General features: G+C 43.0%; 2 protein-coding genes across 2 annotated transcripts in view; one reads left to right on the top strand and one right to left on the bottom strand.

Moving 5' to 3' along the window:
* The window catches only part of UBE2D4 (ubiquitin conjugating enzyme E2 D4), a 114,879-nt gene extending 105,985 nt beyond the window's left edge, over positions 1 to 8,894 (bottom strand). The window contains exon 1 of the mRNA XM_069561171.1: positions 8,720 to 8,894. The gene's annotated coding sequence lies outside the window, so the exon portion shown is untranslated. The remainder of the gene's footprint in view (positions 1 to 8,719) is intronic.
* The window catches only part of URGCP (upregulator of cell proliferation), a 35,892-nt gene continuing 24,637 nt past the window's right edge, over positions 8,351 to 19,605 (top strand). Inside the window, exon 1 of the mRNA XM_069561146.1 lies at positions 8,351 to 8,751. Coding sequence (XP_069417247.1) covers positions 8,738 to 8,751 — 14 coding nt within the window. The 5' untranslated portion in view covers positions 8,351 to 8,737. The remainder of the gene's footprint in view (positions 8,752 to 19,605) is intronic.

Here is a 19,605-nt window from a genome sequence, read left to right as displayed (position 1 = left end):
TTGTACATATATGTTTATAATTAGGTCTTGTTGAATTAACTTTTGTGTATTTCATAATGTCTTTATCCTTTGTAAGTTTTAAAACTGAAGTCTATTTTGTCTGAATTAGTATAGCCTACTCAGGTTTCATTTGGTTAATATTTACATGGAATATCTGTTTCCATCCTTTCATTTTCAGTCTATCTTTACATCTAAAGTGAGTCTCTTGAAGACTATATATTTGGATCATTTTTCTAATCCATTCAGCTATCTCTGCCTTTTGATCAGTTTGATCCATTTACATTTAAAATAACTACTCATGAGGAGGAACTTCTTACTGTCACTTTGCTACTTTTTAAAAAGTCTTATAGGTTTTTGTTTTTTGGTCTCTATTACTGCCGTCTTTTCTATCCAGCTTTTTTTTTTTTTTTTTTTTTGTAATGACATGTTTCTAGTTCCCTTCTCACATATACTTTTCTGTATATTCTATAGATATTATCTTTGTGGTGACCATGAGGAAAACATATAACATTCTAATGTTATAACAATCTAATTTGGATGATACCAACTTAGCTTCAGTTGCATACAAAAAGTCTACTCCCTAAAAGTTGTTTCCTCTTTATGTTAATATCACAAATTACATCTTTATATGTTGTATGTCCAATAATATATTTATAATATGTATTTTTAAAGTCTTGTTGGAAATAAAAAATGGAATTGCTACCAAAATTAAAATAATATTGCCCATGCATTTCTTTTATATTGTCCATGTATTTCTTTTTTGGATCATTACATCTTCATACTGCTGTGAGTTACTGTCTAGCATCCTTTCATTTCAAACTGAAGGACTGATTTTACCATTTCTTACAGGTCAGGTAGTATACAAATAAAGTCTGCTCTGCTCCGTCCAGTTGAAGGTGATAGGAATGTGGGGATTGGAAAACAGGATGCTACCATCTCAAGACAAAGACCACTGCCACACTAGAGAATGAGTAGGGCAATGGAATCTGAAAATGCCACTAAACTTTTGTGTCATTTTAAAGATGGCTTTTTCTTGCCTGAATGTTTGCTTGGTTGCTATGAATCTTTGATTTTTTTCACAGTATCTACAGAATTAGTTCAGACAACTTGTTTGCTTTCTTCATGTTTCTTTCTATGGGAAAAGGAGAGCTTGGAACATCCTAGTTTGTCATTTTGTCAAAATACTGTTTTTTAACCTATTAAATTTGCAATGATAAAGAAATAATAAAATTTATTGAGAGTTTTGGCAAACTGGCACCATCATCGGTGTTGGTGACTGCTGGGACAGCAATCTCTATGTGGGTATATTAGTATATATATGTGTATGTGTGTGTGTGTACATGCATAAGTGTGTGTGTTTGTGTAATTAAGTAAACAAATACAAACAGAGATTATATATGTATCTGAAGAGGCCTAAAATACTAGTATCATCTGACTCCTGGGAACTTAGCTTAAGGAAATACTCATGGGTATATATACAGAATTTTGGCTGTATTTATATTTATGGTCCATATTCTCTATAATAATGAAATATTGGAAGCAAAATTTTGTCTAATAATATATATGGAAAAAGTGAAAGTGTTAGTTGCTCAGTCATGTCCAACTCTGTGACCCCAAGACTGCAGGACTGCAGACTGCAAGCCTGCCCATCAGGCTCCTCTGTCCATGGGACTATCCAGGCAAGAATACTGGAGTGGTTGCCATTTCCTCCTCCAGGGGATTTTCCCGACCTGGGAATTGAATCTGTGTCTCCTGCACTGCAGGCGGATTCTTTAGCATCGGAGCTACCAGGGAAGCCCAAGTCATAGGTGTGGAGCCCTGTATGAAGGTCACAGGACAAAAACCTCTGGAACTGACCAAGTCTCATAGCAACTGTTACCTTGAGCCTCTGGATCTAAACAGGCCAGTTCCCTGACCCCACATTAGGTAAAATGTCCACCCTATTACCCACCCTGAGCTTCAATTCCTAGATCAGGGAGATGCCCTGGAGAAGGAATAGGCTACCCATGCCAGTAGTCTTGAGCTTCCCTGGTAGCTCAGCTGGTAAAGAATCTGCCTGCAATGAAGGAGATCTGGGTTCGATCCCTGGGTTGGAAAGATCTCCTGGAGAAGGGAATGGCTACCCACTCCAGTATTCTGGCCTGGAGAATTCTATGGACTGTATAGTCCACAGGGTCGCAAAGAGTTGGCCACAACTGAGTGGCTTTTACTTTCACTTTTCATTACCCACCCTACAGAACCCTAACCAATCACCTAATGCCACCATTCCAGTAGGAATTTTCTGTGTCTTGAGGCTATAAAAATTGGCTATAATCCTGCGAAAGGGTTCTGCTGTCTCTCGGGCTGGCCTTCTGTTCTAACAGTGCTCCCCATTCTAATAAACTTTATTCTCCTCTCATTCTGCCTCATATGAAAAGTAATTAGCCTCCAATTAAAATAAATAAATTTAAATTAAAAACAAAAGCAAACAAACAAACAAACAAAAAGAAAATGCTTTTCCAATCCACACATGGACCACAATAATAGCGGTTGGTTAAAACATATGATGGTCCACCATGCAGTGAAATGCTACATACCTAGTATAACTCATATTGGGGAAGAATATTTACTTTCATTGAACTAATACTAGTCATTATTTCAAAACATATTTTAAAACCAACAGCTTATTTTTAAAAAACATTGGACCTCCTCTGCTCCAATGGCAACTACTGCTGCCTGGAATCAGGCCACTTTATCAGTTGCCCATTCCCCAAACTCTTCCTTAACCCTCTAAGATTCACGCCTACTTTGGGTCTCACAAACCCCTGTAGCTTTACTTTTCAGCTCACATTTACAGAGCATTATCTTCTGAACTCAAGGCATCAATCGTGACATTCCATTTTACTGAAGGAAAGAGGATTCTCAAAACATTGGATGGGTTCTCTGGAGGTTAAGAGGCTGAGAAATGGAATATTTCCTCCCATATCATTAAACAAGAATGTCACAGTCACCAGTGATTACAGCTACCATGGATGGTAAGCTGGTGAGCCACAAGGGAACTCAGGAAGGAAGAATACCTGCCATCCCAATGTTCACTGCAGTACTATTTATAATAGTTAGGACATGGAAGCAACCTAGATGTCCATCAACAGAAGAATGGATAAAGAAGTTGTGGTACATATATACAATGGAGTATTACTCAGCCATAGAAAGGAATGCATTTGAGTCTGTTCTAATGAGGTGGATGAACCTAGAGTTTATTATATACAGTGAAGTGAGAAAGAGACAGATAAATATTGTATTAATGCATATATATGGAATCCAGAAAGATGGTACTGATGAACCTACTCACAGGGCAGCAATGGAGACACAGACATAGAGAACAGACTAATGGATATGGTGTTGGGGGTGGGGGGAAGGAGAGAATGGAACAAATGGAGAGAGTAACATGGAAACATATACACTTGTTATTCAGTCACCAAGTTGTATCCAACTCTTTGTGATCCCATGGGCTGCAGCATGCCAGGCTTCCCTGTCCCTCATCATCTCCCAGAGTTTGTCCAAGTTCATGTCCATTGAATTGGTGATGCCATCCAACCATCTCATCCTCTGTACACTACTGTACGTAAAATAGACAGCCAATGGGAATTTGCTGTATGACTCAGGGAACTCAAATGGGGACTCTGTAACAAACGAGAGGGGTGGGATGGGGTGGGAGGCGGGAGGTGAGAGGGAGGTTCATGAGGGAGAGGATGTAGGTATACCTATGGCTGATTCTGCTGAGTTTTCCAAATTTGCTGGCATATTGAGTGCAGCACTTTCACAGTGTCATCTTTCAGGATTTGAAATAGCTCTACTGGAATTCCATCACCTCCACTAGCTTTGTTCGTAGTGATGCTTTTTAAGGCCCACTTGACTTCACATTCCAAGATGTCTGGCTCTAGATGAGTGATCACACCATCGTGATTATCCGGGTTGTGAAGATCCTTTTTGTACAGTTCTTCTGTGTATTCTAGCCACCTCTTCTTAATATCTTCTGCTTCTGTTAGGTCCAGACCATTTCTGTCCTTTGTCTGAGTCCATCTTTGCATGAAATCTTGCCTTGATATCCCTAATTTTCTTTAAGAGATCTCTAGTCTTTCCCATTCTGTTCTTTTCCTCTATTTCTTTGCATTGATCGCTAAAGAAGGCTTTCTTATCTCTTCTTGCTATTCTTTGAAACTCTGCATTCAGATGCTTATATCTTTCCTTTTTTCCTTTGCTTTTCGCTTCTCTTCTCTTCACAGCTATTTGTAAGGCCTCCCCAGACAGCCATTTTGCTTTTTTGCATTTCTTTTCCATGGGGATGGTCTTGATCCCTGTCTCCTGTACAACGTCATGAATCTCATTCCATAGTTCATCAGGCACTCTATCTAGCAGATCTAGGCCCTTAAATCTATTTCTCACTTCCACTGTATAATCATATGGGATTTGATTTAGGTCATACCTGAGTGGTCTAGCAGTTTTCCCAGCTTTCTTCAATTTCAGTCTGAATTTGATAGTAAGGGGTTCATGATCTGAGCCACAGTCAGCTCCTGGTCTTGTTTTTGTTGACTGTATAAAGCTTCTCCATCTTTTGCTGCAGTGAATACAATCAATCTGATTTCAGTGTTGGCCATCTGGTGATGTCCATGTGTAGTGTCTTCTCTTGTGTTGTTGGAAGAGGGTGTTTGCTATGACCAGTGCATTTTCTTGGCAAAATCTATTAGTCTTTGCCCTGCTTCATTCCGTATTTCAAGGCCAAATTTTCCTGTTACTCCAGGTGTTTCTTGACTTCCTACTTTTGCATTCCAGTCCCCTATAATGAAAAGGACATCTTTTGGGGGTGTTAGTTCTAAAAGGTCTTGTAGGTCTTCATAAAACCGTTCAACTTCAGCTTCTTCAGCATTACTGGTTGGGGCTTAGACTTGGATTACTGTGACATTGAATGGTTTGCCTTGGAAACAAACAGAGATCATTCTGTCATTTTTGAGATTGTATCCAAGTACTGCATTTCAGACTCTTTTGTTGACCATGAAGGCTACTCCAATTCTTCTGAGGGTTTCCTGCCTGCAGTAGTAGATATAATGGTCATCTGAGTTAAATTCACCCATTCCAGTCCATTTTAGTTCACTGATTCCTAGAATGTCAACGTTCACTCTTGCCATCTCCTGTTTGACCACTTCCAATTTGCCTTGATTCATAGAACTTACATTCCAGGTTCCTATGCAATATTGCTCTTTACAGCATCAGACCTTGCTTCTATCACCAGTCACATCCACAGCTGGGTATTGTTTTTGCTTTGGCTCCATCCCTTCATTCTTTCCAGATTTATTTCTCCACTGATCTCCAGTAGCATATTAAGTACCTACTGACCTGGGGAGTTCCTCTTTCAGTATCCTATCATTTTGCCTTTTCATACTGTTCATGGGGTTCTCAAGGCAAGAATACTAAAGTGGTTTACCATTCCCTTCTCCAGTGGACCACATTCTGTCAGATCTCTCCACCATGACCCGCCCATCTTGGATTGCCCCACGGGCATGGCTTAGTTTCATTTAGTTAAACAAAGCTGTGGTCCTAGTGTGATTAGATTGACTAGATTTCTGTGAGTATGGTTTCAGTGTGTCTGCCCTCTGATGCCCTCTTGCAATTCCAGAAGAGCTATTTTAAATCCTGAAAGATGATGCTGTGAAAGTGCTGCACTCAATATGCCAGCAAATGTGGAAAACTCAGCAGTGGCCACAGGACTGGAAAAGGTCAGTTTTCATTCCAATCCCAAAGAAAGGCAATGCCAAAGAATGCTCAAACTACTGCACAATTGCACTCATCTCACACACTAGTAAAGTAATGCTCAAAATTCTCCAAGCTAGGCTTCAGCAATACATGGACCGTGAATTTCCAATGTTCAAGTTTGTTTTAGAAAAGGCAGAGGAACCAGAGATCAAATTGCCAACATCTGTTGGATCATGGAAAAAGCAAGAGAGTTCCAGAAAAACATCTGTTTCTGCTTTATTGACTATGCCAAAGCCTTTGACTGTGTGGATCACAATAAACTGTGGAAAATTCTGAAAGAGATGGGAATACCAGACCACATGACCTGCCTCTTGAGAAATCTGTATGCAGGTCAGGAAGCAACAGTTAGAACTGGACATGGAGCAACAGACTGGTTCCAAATAGGAAAAGGAGTACATCAAGGCTGTATATTGTCACCGTGCTCATTTAACTTATATGCAGAGTACATCATCTGAAATGTTGGACTGGAAGAAAAACAAGCTGGAATCAAGATTGCCGGGAGAAATATCAATAACCTCAGATATGCAGATGACACCACCCTTATGGCAGAAAGTGAAGAGGAACTAAAAAGCCTCTTGATGAAGGTGAAAGAGGAGAGCGAACAAGTTGGCTTAAAGCTCAACATTCAGAAAACGAAGATCATGGCATCTGGTCCCATCACGTCATGGGAAATAGATGGGGAAACAGTGGAAACAGTGTCAGACTTTATTTTTTGGGGCTCCAAAATCACTGCAGATGGTGACTGCAGCCATGAAATTAAAAGACGCTTACTCCTTGGAAGAAAAGTTATGACCAAGCTAGATAGCATATTCAAAAGCAGAGACATTACTTTTCCGACTAAGGTCCATCTAGTCAAGGCTATGGTTTTTCCTGTGTTCATGTATGGATGTGAGAGTTGGACTGTGAAGAAGGCTGAGTGCCGAAGAATTGATGCCTTTGAACGGTGGTGTTGGAGAAGACTCTTGAGAGTCCCTTGGACTGCAAGCAGATCCAACCAGTCCATTCTGAAGGAGATTTCTTTGGAAGGAATGATGCTAAAGCTGAAACTCCAGTACTTCGGCCACCTCATGCGAAGAGTTTACTTATTGGAAAAGACTTTGATGCTGGGAGGGAGTGGGGGCAGGAGAAGAAGGCTATGACAGAGGATGAGATGGCTGGATGGCATCACTGACTCAATGGATGCGAGTCTGTGTGAACTCCGGGATTTGATGGACAGGGAGGCCTAGCGTGCTGCGATTCATTTGAGTCGTGGAGAGTGGGACACGACTGAGTGACTGAACTGAACTGAACTGAACTGATGGCTGATTCATGATGATGTGTGTCAGAAACCAACACACTATCATAAAGCAATTCTCCCTCAATTAAAAATAAATAAATAAAATTTTTAAAAAGAGAAAATATATGCCATTTAGCAGCTGTCAGACTGCAGTTATTACCTACAGTGAGCCTCTAGGAAGCTCAGCATATAAAAACAGGATACCTGCCCCAGAAAGCTGGAGTACATATCAAAGGAATGGTTTCAGGAAGCTCAGACTCTTTTATCTCTCCATACAGAGAAAGTGCTAAATTCCTTAACTTGGGTTATCTAGTTTTCTTTAATGATAACGTTTTGATATTCAGACTACCTGTCCTTTGTTACAAAACTTCTATGTAACTTGGCTCCTCCCCTCACCTTCTCCAAGCAGTTCTCTCCGGGTCACTTGAGATGCTATCTCCAGGCTTAAAGTCCTAAAAATTCCCACTGAATAAAACATAACTCTCAGCTTTTAGGTTGTTAATCTTTAAGTCAACAAGGCCATCTACCAGGCAATGTATTAATCACTTTACAAATATTAACTCATTCAATCCTCATAGAAAGGAAGGGACCTATCATTATCCTCGTTTTTCAACTGAAGAAACTGTAGCCCTGGGAAGGTTCTATCTTCCTATGGTTCCACAGATGGTAATTAGTACAGGTAATTATCTAGGTATTTTGGCTCCAGAGCCAAGGCTTTCAGTCACAACTTTATTGTCTCTTAACTCTTATTATTAGTAAAAATAATGAAATAATGATTAATAATATTTAATATAACACAGAAGTGTAATCAACAATGATTTTCATTATCCAGAGCTTTTTACCAAGTGTTCTTACTTATAAGAGCTCATTTACCTCTGAAAACTCATTTTGCTGAGACAAGAACTGAGGTTCAAGTACCCATCATTGATGCTGTGAAACCCACTGCAGGAATTCCAGAGCCATCACTATGGATAAACAGTATAATGTAAAGAATAATTTTTAAAAGTGCCCTCACAGTCCTCAAGGCTTCACAATGTGATTTTACACATCTTTTACAATGGATAACTGACTCTGAGGCTAACATTCACGCAACACAGTACACCAAGTAAGAAATAGCAAAGTTACTGTTTTAGTTCATAGCAACAACACATCTTCACACACCAGCGGTAAAGAAAAGGATTTTCTTAAGGAAATCAAACTCAAATCTGGGAGGTTCTGACTTCACCTGGGTCCTGAAGCTGTTTAGTGGCCCCAGGGCAGGTTCTCTCGCTGGTTTGGCACCGAGTCTTCCAGCGACTGCTGGCCTCTAGGTAGCGGTGCACCTGAGCAGGTGGGAGGATCAGGCCTGCGGGTCGCGCACCGCCCTCGTCCTCGGTGCCACCCAGCGCCGTCAGTGCGCCCACTGCCCCCCGCCCCCCACTCTGGGCCGCTCGGAGCGGGCCCTGGACCCCCTCCCGAGGCCCCACCGCCCTAGACGCTCAGAACCGATGCCCGGCCTCAGCCTCATCTGGCCGCCGGCGCGCTCACACCGTTCTCCCGCTGACCCCGGGCCCTCCCCGCCGTCTCCGCCGCCTGCTGGTGGAGTCGGGCCGGCGAGAGGCCCCTCCCCGGCGGAGCGGCTCAGCGCGGAGGAAGCACAGGCGGCGACAGTACCGAGGCCTCGTCGCGCTCATGGCGTCGTCCGGGTGAGTGCGGCGCTCGCGGCCGCGCCGGTGCGGGCTGCGCGGTGGGCGCTCTGGCCCACGGCCGGCGGCCTTCCCCGGCTCGCGGCTCCGGACCCTCGCCCGCCCGGCCCCGCGGCCCTCTGCTGCCGACCTTGGTCGCGGGCGGCCGAGGCGGGGGCAGGGGCGGGCTGGGGGGGGGCGCGGGCTGAGGCTCTGAGCGTGGGGGGCGGGATCGGGGTCCCGGGCCGCGGAGGCGGGCAGCGCGGGGGGGGACGAGGGCTTGGAGCGCGGGCGCGGCAATTCCCCACCCCCACTGGCGCCCGGGGCCTGGAGCCGCAGCGCCCGGAGCTCGGCTGGGGTTTGCCACCCTGCCTTCCGCATCTGTTTTCTCCTCTTGTTTTCGTTAGAGTTGATGCTGGGCTCTCATCGCAGTCAGGACGCAGCCTGAATGTCCCCTAACGTCAGGGGTAAGGGCAGGGTCAGCCCTCGACTTGGCCAGGTCGGGGCCTCCTTCTTGATCTGGGCCGTGGGCCTGGTTACAGTGGCTACCGCGATTCCGACATCACCTCCATTCTACCGTCTTGGTGTTAAAATGTTCTTTTAGGAAGTGATGGTGACACAGAGTTTGTAATTAAAAAAAAAAATTATTGCAAAGTAAAACCTCAGCAATTCATTATGATCATGAAAGCTAGGACTGACAGAATTAATCAAACAGAGGAGGAAAATTAGTCTCAAGGTCATTGCTTTAGTTGTTACTAGTATTAATTTGACTATTGTCCACTGTTGAGAGTGTCATAGACCTAGTGGCTGTGATAACAATTCAAGTTGTACATCCTTTCACATCTCAAAGGGGTTTTACCTGTTCGTGGTGTGGGGGTGGGGTTGCTGGGAGGTAGAAATGATGGATATTACGACCCTTACAGGTGATGGGAGTTCACTCATGCCATGGCTTAATGAACTGACTCAGTGGAGTGGGTCTTAATGGAGCAAGCTGGATTTGACTCCAGCCAAGTCATGGGCATTTTCCATCTACCTGCCGTCTTTCTAGGTTTGGGGAGGAGCAGTCAGAAGTACCCAGTACTTTGAGGTTGTAAATATAATAAACAGTCATTCCTCAGAAGGCCGGGTTGATTCACCCAAAGGTTCAAGGTCCCACTGTGTTGCTGGCCCTCTTGTCAGGAAAGGGTGAGGCAGGGCAGACTGGAAGTAGCAGGGCTGGCTGAGCCTGTGTGGGGCTTCCATGAGGCCTTTTAACAAGTGATGGTGCATTAGGTGTCCACTACTTTGTAGTCATGGGTCAGAGGTGGACTTAATACTGGGCTGGTGTGCCCTTCTGTGAGCCGATCGTCCCTAAACTGTGTCCCTGTGGTAGATCACATAAGTGCAGATTTGATATTTGCAGTTTGAAGTAGTTTTGAGTGATCTCATAAGTCTGCAGTTGGTACTTATTTCTTAGAGGTACCCATTTGAAAACTGAGGTCACATTTTTTGTATACTTTATTTTCATTTCATGGAAAGAACTATGTACTTACTATGGTATGTACAAATTTGGAAACAGTCCCATCTCCAGATGTCTGGAGATTTTGCTGATAGACCAGTGTCTAGCCAGGCAGACCTGGTCTCTTAATCCTTTGGCCTTTCCAAGTCAGTCTACTAGACGAGGTGCTGCAGGAATAAGTCCAGAGATTCAGGGCAGGGATAGAGGGGAGCCATGATTTCTGCTGGGCTGTATATGGAAGAGCCTCCAAATCTAGTGTTCTTTCCTAAGTGTCAATTTCCATAAGAGCATTGGTAAGGAAAGAAGAAATTCTGACAATTTTTGAGGACCTTACCAATGTGCTAGACATTATACAAAAGAAAATGGCAAAATGAAGTCATGAAAGGGAAAAGATATATTTGAGATGACTCACAGCTCAGTGTGTTTGGAGCTACGTAGAGATAAGGCCAGAGTTGGAGGCAGGGTCAAACTGCAGGACCTAGCCTCCTTTTGTGGGTTTACTGCCCACTGTTCATGGAAGGATGTTTGTCATACAGTTCTTGGGCAATTCATGTGACAGCAGTTTGGAGGTGGCAGAGGGGACAGGAGAGATGGAGCTCATCAGCCTGCTACCATCTACTCTCTTCTGCAGGCCTCCACTCCTTACAGCCTGCATCTCTTCTTTACTCTGCCTGCTGCTTCATTGTTGGGGGTTCTTTGGGTTCTACAGTCTATCTCTATTAATTCCTACGTAGCACATATTCTTTGCATGATTGCATCCATTTCTGCAGCTTTAAATGTCCAAATCAAAGGTTCTTAACCTGGGGTTCATAATTTATAGGTGGGCTTCCAAGGTCCTTCATTCCTCGAAATTGTGTAAAGTATTTGGATATACTTGAATTTGTATAAAATACTAATAAAGAATTAGTATTCTTTATTATATAAAGATATTGTACAAAGTGTGTATTTTCCTGGGACCAAAGTCTGTGGCCTTCATCACCTGCAGCCCGTCTTGAAGGGGCTCCTACCCAAAGCAACTTTGCCACCATCCATCCATACCTATCTAGAGGGATAGCAAACCTAGTTAACTGTATTTTTTAAATCAGGCCATTATTTTATCAGAGAGACATGCTCCACTGTCCACCACGCCCTGCCCCTTCCGCCATCTTAGTTAGGCAGGTATCCTGACAGACATTTTCTATTGCATTTACATGTTTAATCCTTCCCCATTTTTAACTTTATTATTTTACACATAACGTAAAATTTGCCATCTTAAACCTTTGCTCTGTCTTTTACATAAGTGGTCTCATACTGTTCTGTAGCTTGCTTTATTCATCCAGCAGTATGCTTTGAAATGCTTTCCATGTGAAAACAAAAACAGATCTACCTAAAATTTGACATTTATATAATATTCTGTCATGCTTGTGTTATCTAGTTAAGAATGCTTTCAGTTTTCTTCGTAAGATAATGCTGTACAATTGGTGTCTCCCTATGGACATGCACAAGTGTTTTTCTAAAATAGGTACAATGAATTGTGGTCAGAGGACCTGTTATTTAGCTGATGCTACCAAATATCCTTATAAATGATTGTACCACATTCCCTTTCCACCACCACATTGTAAGGGTCCTCTACACCTTCCAACATGTGATGACATCAAACTTTAAAAGTTTTGCCTGTCTGATGGAATTATTGAATCAAGAAATAGTAAGCTAATGGTATCTCCATTCACCCTGTCTTCAAAATAGAAACTTCATCCCTGACTCATATCTCCTTGGTAGCTTAGTTGCTCAGTAGTGTCCAGCTCTTTGCGACCCCATGGACTATAGCCCACCAGGCTCCTCTGTCCATGAGGATTCTCCAGGCAAGAATACTGGAGTGGGTTGCCATGCCTTCCTCCAGGGGATCTTCCCAACCTAGGGATTAAACCCAGGTCTTCCACATTGCAGGTGGATTCTTTACCGTCTGCGCCACAAGGAAAGCCCTTGGAAATAGTCCTAATTTCTTTGATCTGGTTGATAACATTGAACTCTAACCACTGATAATATCCCATAAGTAAACTCATACCCTCAGGTTTTTGTTTTAGAAAATGTGGTCATTGTAACACTTAAGTAGTCTCTATACAGGGCCTGGAGTGATGATGAGATCTGTCCTGGACTGAAAGTAGGGGAAGCAAGGAGAGCCACCGAACACCTAACCTGCATTCCTGGCCACTCCCCCTGGATTCATCTCCCTTGGCAGCTGAAAGTAGCTCCCATTAACATCGACTGGACATTTAAAAGTACCCCAGACTTAACTGCAACCTTTTGTCTTTCCTGTCCAGGAAGATTCTCTCCAACACCAACATTTGGGGGAAAGGAAAGGATCCTGGGCTTCCCCTCCTGGGAAGGACTCAGCTTTCCCACTGAAGCCTGTTCTGGTCCAAATGGACCACAAGAGCTTCAAGCTCTGCACACTGGGTGGAGAATGGGTCTTCTGGCCAGGCAAGGGGAGGAAGGAAAGGGCCCACAGATCACACCATGAAGATGAGACACTGAGGAACTCACATGAGGTATATATATCTGCTCCTGGGTGAAGTCCAAAAGAGCCCTGAGCCTCTGCTCAGGAGCTGCTGTGGCTTCCAAAGAATCCATGCATGTGGCTTTGGCAGCAGGATGCAGACTTCACTCTTCCTCTGTAGATCTGGGGTTGCCCAGTGAACCAGCAGCCACCCCAGTGGGTCCCCACTGGAGAAAACTAGAGAACTGGGAGGGTTGGTATAGCTGAAGCATCCCTGGCTCTGCAAGAGCAGCTCACCAGACTCCACTTACATGCTCACGGGTGTCAGATGTACCAGTGCTTCGTCAGATGGAGTGCCATGTGGTGACTTCTCTCTCAACTTAAAGGAGAGCCTCTTCTTACCCATAACCGTGAGTGTCAGGAGTTTTCCAGCCCAAGGGAATATTCTTTTAAATTTAGATCCTGCCTGCTTCTAAGGAGTGTGTTTTTAGGCCCTTTTGAAGTGTTTTTGTATATGTTATTTAAGCTTCATAGTAACCCTATAGTAAGTACTATTATTACCTGTATTCTAAGGATAAAGAAATTGAGGTCCAGCACGACTGACTTCACTTTCACTTTTCACTTTCATGCATTGGAGAAGGAAATGGCAACCCACTCCAGTATTCTTGGCTGGAGAATCCCAGGGAGAGAGGAGCCTAGTGGGCTGCCATCTATGGGGTCGCGCAGAGTTGGACACGACTGAAGCGACTTAGCAGTAAGAAGTTTAAGTTAAAACTTGATGCCTAACAGCCCCATTATGGATAACTGGTTTAAATTTATTTACTGAGGCACAACAAAAATGTTCGATTCAGTATTTTGTTCTGATCACAAAGCACATGCAACATCTCTGGCATGCTCGGAATGAAAGTGAAGTGAGGAGGTGTTCACTTGGTTTATTGGAGCAAGAAGCTGTTTTAGTGGAGTGGTTATACCCTCAATTTTGCTTGTATGAACTATGGCTGAGTGTAGAATAACTTAGACACAGCTCTTTCTTTTAAAGAAGAATTCCCTCTAGGAGGTTTTACATTCCTATTGAGATGACCTGCATGTCAGGAAGGCCTTTTTTTCTGTTGTAGTTCAGATGTGGGTCTGTCTTAGATTCTCTGCATTGTAACTTTTTATAAAACTGTTAGTTGTCTTAATTAACAATGCACATGGTAAAATTTTCTCTTTTTTTAAAAATTTTTATTTTTACTTTATTTTACTTTACAATACTGTATTGGTTTTGCCATACATTGACATGAATCCACCACGGGTGTACATGCGTTCCCAAACATGAACCCCCCTCCCACCTCACTCCCCATAACATCTCTCTGGGTCATCCCCGTGCACCAGCCCCAAGCATGCTGTATCCTGCATCAGACATAGACTGGCGATTTGATTCTTACATGATAGTATACATGTTTCAGTGCCATTCTCCCAAATCATCCCACCCTGTCCCTCAATTTTCAAAATGAACATAAATGAAAACTCAGGCACCTTGCCTCCTGCTCCTGTCTGAGCAGCTGGCATCCTCATTAGAGAAGCATCTCCCTGGGAGGCAGGGCACAGTGTGGATTCCAGTCCTCCTTGTTCTGTTTTAAATCCAGAATGCTTTTTGGAGATATCTTTGTTACTTTGTTTCTATTTAGCTTAGTTCTTTCTCATGGATTTGTAGATCTTTGTACATTGAGAAAACTAACTTTCATCCTTTGTGTTACACATGCTTTTCCACTGTCTGGCCTTTCGACTTTATGAAGCCTTTCCTACTCTGAGATTTTTTTTTTTAAGTCTTAAATATTTATTTCAGTGCGTTTTTGTTTCATTTTCTAATTTAACTCTTTGATCCAGGTAGTTTTCATTTTGGTGAAAGGAGTAGTAAGAATTTACCTTTATTTTTTCCAAGTTGTTATAACTGAATAATCACCAGATACTTAGAGCTACCTGGATCAGGGACAAAATTCCCAACTGTATTTGGGCCTACTCTGGGCTCCTCTTTTACTATTTGTGAACCAGCAGGAGAAGGGGACGACAGAGGATGAGATGGCTGGATGGCATCACCGACTTGAGGGACATGAGTTTGAGTGAACTCCGGGAGTTGGTGATGGACAGGGAGGCCTGGCGTGGTGCAGTTCATGGGGTCACAAAGAGTCGGACACGACTGAGTGACTGAACTGAACTAACTGAACTACAGCTTTAATTTATTGTGGTTTATACTGTGTTTTACTGTCTGGCAGGTTTTGTCCTCCTTCATTACTATTCTTTTTCAGAATTTTCCTGATTATTATTGTACAGATATTCCTGAATAGAGTCAGCTTATCTGTTTTTGAACCTAAATTCACTTACAGGTCAATTTAGTTAGAATTGACTTTAAAATTATGGCAAGCCTTTCTTTCTCCAAAAAGGATATGGCTTTTCATTTATTCAAGTCTTTTATATTCTTTAGTATTTAGAAATTCTTTTCATTTAGAGGTTGCACATTTTTATGTATATTAAATTTTTTTTTTCTTTTTTGATACTCTACATGGGAGTCCTCCTTTCACATTGTTAAACTTGTTTGTATATAGGAAGGCAATTGGGTTATTACAATTTTTTTTTGTATGTCCCCAGCTTACCGAGTTCTCTCATTGCTCACAGCAATTTTTCAGTTGATCTCTTCTATTTTCTTTCTGTTATCACAGATAAATAACAAGTTGATTCTTCCTTTGCTATGGGCAGACTGTGTATCTTTTGGGTCCATGGTGGAATGCTGTTTTTCCTAAGTGCCCCCATCCCCTGTGCTGCTCAGCATCTCCAAGGAGGTTGTTTGTGGGTCCTGGGCCAGAACATAAGCATTGGCTTGCTCATGGTGCCCTCCAGCCAGGCTCATCTATGGCCTTCCCATTTGAGACAGTAGCACCTCTATTGAGTCTTAACATTTGAGGTTTACCAGACTCTTTCTCACATGCTCTCCAGTCCTGCACAGAGTTCAGAGCCCAGCCCTGTGTTGTTGCCTCTGGTGCTGCCACCCAGATCTGATCTTCCTCATCCCTAGTCTGTTCTCAATATGATATAGGCATATTGACTTACACTCAGACCACCTTCCAGAATAAAAGCCGGAGTCTTTTCTATGACCTGGAAAGTTTGGTCTTACCTGACCTCTTCTGTGCCTTCCTCCTACTCAGTCCATAACAGTTGCACCATGTTCCCACTGAACGTTGAGCACCTTCTGGCCTGTGTGGTGCCTGGAACACTCTCCTCATGGAGCCAGCCATATGCCCCCACTTGCCAAGCTTGCACTTGATGTCGCCCTCTCTAGGAGGCTCACCCTGACCTAATTACTGCAGTCTGTGCTGCCCGTTCACCACATGTGTGGTATCCTGATCCTAGCCTACATTTTCTTTCTTTCTTCCATGGTGTTTTAACACCTCCCAGTGTATCTTCAGGTATGACCTAAATCAAATCCCTAATGATTATACAGTGGAAGTGAGAAATAGATTGAAGGGCCTAGATCTGATAGATTGAGTGCCTGATGAACTATGGAATGAGATTCGTGACATTGTACAGGAGACAGGGATCAAGACCATCCCCCTGGAAAAGAAATGCAAAAAAGCAAAATGGCTGTCTGGGGAGGCCTTACAAATAGCTGTGAAAAGAAGAGAGGTGAAAAGCAAGGAGAAAAGGAAAGATATAAGCATCTGAATGCAGATTTCCAAAGAATAGCAAGGAGAGATAAGAAAGCCTTCTTCAGCAATCAATGCAAAGAAATAGAGGAAAAGAACAGAATGGGAAAGACTAGAGATCTCAAGAAAATTAGAGATACCAAGGGAACATTTCATGCAAAGATGGGCTCAATAAAGGACAGAAATAGTATGGACCTAACAGAAGCAGAAGATATAAAGAAGAGGTGGCAAGAATACATGGAAGAACTGTACAAAAAAGATCTTCATGACCGAGATACTCATGATGATGTGATCACTCATCTAGAGCCAGACATCTTGGAATGTGAAGTCAAGTGGGCCTTAGAAAGCATCACTACGAACAAAGCTAGTTGAGGTGATGGAATTCCAGTTGAGCTGTTTCAATCCTGAAAGATGACACTGTGAAAGTGCTGCACTCAATATGCCAGCAAATTTGGAAAACTCAGCAGTGGCCACAGGACTGGAAAAGGTCAGTTTTCATTCCAATCCCAAAGAAAGGTAATGTCAAAGAATGTTCAAACTACCGCACAATCGCACTCATCTCACACACTAGTAAAGTAATGCTCAAAATTCTCCAAGCCAGGCTTCAGCAAAATGTGAACCGTGAACTCCCTGATGTTCAAGCTGGTTTTAGAAAAGGCAGAGGAACCAGAGATCAAATTGCCAACATCTGCTGGATCATCGAAAAAGCAAGAGAGTTCCAGGAAAACATCTATTTCTGCTTTATTGACTATGCCAAAGCCTTTGACTGTGTGGATCACAATAAACTGTGGAAAATTCTGAGAGAGATGGGAGTACCAGACCACATGACCTGCCTCTTGAGAAATCTGTATGCAGGTCAGGAAGCAACACTTAGAACTGGACATGGAACAACAGACTGGTTCCAAATAGGAAAAGGAGTACATAAGGGCTGTATATTGTCACCCTGCTTATTTAACTTCTATGCAGTGTACATCATGAGAAACGCTGGACTGGAAGAAACACAAGCTGGATTCAAGATTGCCGGGAGAAATATCAATAACCTCAGCTATGCAGATGACACCACCCTTATGGCAGAAAGTGAAGAGGAGCTAAGAAACCTTTTGATGAAAGTGAAAGAGGAGAGCGAAAAATTTGGCTTAAAGCTCAACCTTCAGAAAATGAAGATCATGGCATCTGGTCCCCTCACTTCATGGAAAATAGATGGAGAAACAGTGGAAACAGTATCAGACTTTATTTTTTGGGTCTCCAAAATCACCGCAGATAGTGATTGCAGCCACGAAATTAAAAGATGCTTACTCCTTGGAAGAAAAGTTATGACCAACCTAGATAGTATATTCAAAAGCAGAGACATTACTTTGCCAACAAAGGTATGTCTAGTCAAGGCTATGGTTTTTCCTGTGGTCATGTGTGGATGTGAGAGTTGGACTGTGAAGAAGGCTGAGGACTGAAGAATTGATGCTTTTGAACTGTGGTATTGGAGAAGACTCTTGAGAATCCCTTTGACTGCAAGGAGATCCAGCCAGTCCATTCTGAAGGAGATCAGCCCTGGGATTTCTTTGGAAGGAATGATGCTAAAGCTGAAACTCCAGTACTTTGGCCACCTGATGCGAATAGTTGACTGATTGGGAAAGACTCTGATGCTGGGAGGAATTGGGGGCAGGAGGAGAAGGGGACGACCGAGGATGAGATGGCTGGATGGCATCATGGACTCGATGGACGTGAGTCTGAGTGAACTCCGGGAGATGGTGATGGACAGGGAGGCCTGGCATGTTGCGAATCATGGGGTCACAAAGAGTTGGCCATGACTGAGTGACTGAACTGAACTGAACTGAACTGAGTGTATCTTTTATTTAAACTTTCAAAAATAGTTTAATGTCAATTTCTCTTACCTCCTTGAATGTAAGCTAAGAGCAGAGGTATTTATGTCCTTCCCAGATATATCCTGAACTCCTAGAAAAGTTCCTAGCAGTAAATAAATATGTGGATAAATGCAGGAGAACACTGCCTTATATAAACTTGCTTCACATATGTAAATCTCTCTGAATCCTTATAGCAACCTCATTAGGTGTGCAGAGCAGAGATGGCCAGCTTTGTTTTAAAGATTAATGTGCATGTATTCTGTAGGGTTTGTATAATGAGTGTTCACAGTATCTCTCCAACCCAACCCTAGTAGAAGCTCCTGGAGGACTGGGGCAGCATTAGAGCTATTTCCTTGTGTATGGTGATCCTACATGGCATGAACCTGGGACGAAGACCTGTTGCTCATTACACCTGTTCTCTCCTTGGGACCCTCTTAGGTTGGGCTGTTTCAGTGATTATTGCCCTAGGGCCTTGCTTGAGGGGCATCGGCTGAGGCCAGGACACATTTGCCTGACATATGACAGGTATGCTCTTTCTCAGTGTGCTACGTTTGCTGCCATCAGGAAATTCTAGGTGTATAAAAGCAGGACAGCAGTGGGCTCCTCTGCCATGATCCCTGCACATGCTAGTGTGTTTCAGGGACTAAACTGCCAGGCTGCAGAGTGCTTGTCCATTACCTGTTTTATAATAACTTGTCCTCGTGTGCTGTTTGATGGAACTTTATCACGTATGTTTTCTCAGCCAGTCCTCACAGCTGCACAGTGAGTTTTAAACTTTTCAGTGGCTGGTCACCTTGCAAAGGTGGGATGGTCCCTAGTTTTGGCTGAATATTGTGGATCAGTTGTGTCCCCTCTGAAACATATATTGAAGTCTTAACCCCTAGTACTTGTGATTGTGATCATTTTTGAAAATAGGCTCTTTGCAGACAAATGTGGTTAGTTAATTTGAGGTTGCACTGAGTTAGGGTGGACCCTCATCTAGTGACTGGTGCTCTTATAAGAAGCAGAGAACAGAGACAGACACATACAGGCGAGAACCCATGTCAAGACAGAGGCAGAAGCTAATACAGCTGTCAAGAGCCATATGTATATTGTCTTAGTTTGGTAGCGATTCTGTAACAAAGTACCACAAACTGGGAGGTTTAAAGAAATCAGAATTTTTTTTTTCACAGTTTTGAATGTCTAAAACTTAGGTGTCAGCAGCATTGGTTCCTTCTGGAGGCTCTTTCTGTCCTAAGCCTCTCTCCTACCCTTTGGTGGCTGCTGGCAGTCCTAGGTATTCCTTGGATTGTAGACACATCACTCCAATCTCCACTTCTGTCGTCAAATTTTTTTTCCCTGTGTAATCAAATTTTCCTCTTA

The sequence above is a fragment of the Ovis canadensis genome, chromosome 19 (assembly GCF_042477335.2).
Source record: "Ovis canadensis isolate MfBH-ARS-UI-01 breed Bighorn chromosome 19, ARS-UI_OviCan_v2, whole genome shotgun sequence".
Lineage (NCBI taxonomy): Eukaryota > Metazoa > Chordata > Mammalia > Artiodactyla > Bovidae > Ovis > Ovis canadensis.
This window is presented reverse-complemented; position numbering and strand designations above follow the sequence as displayed.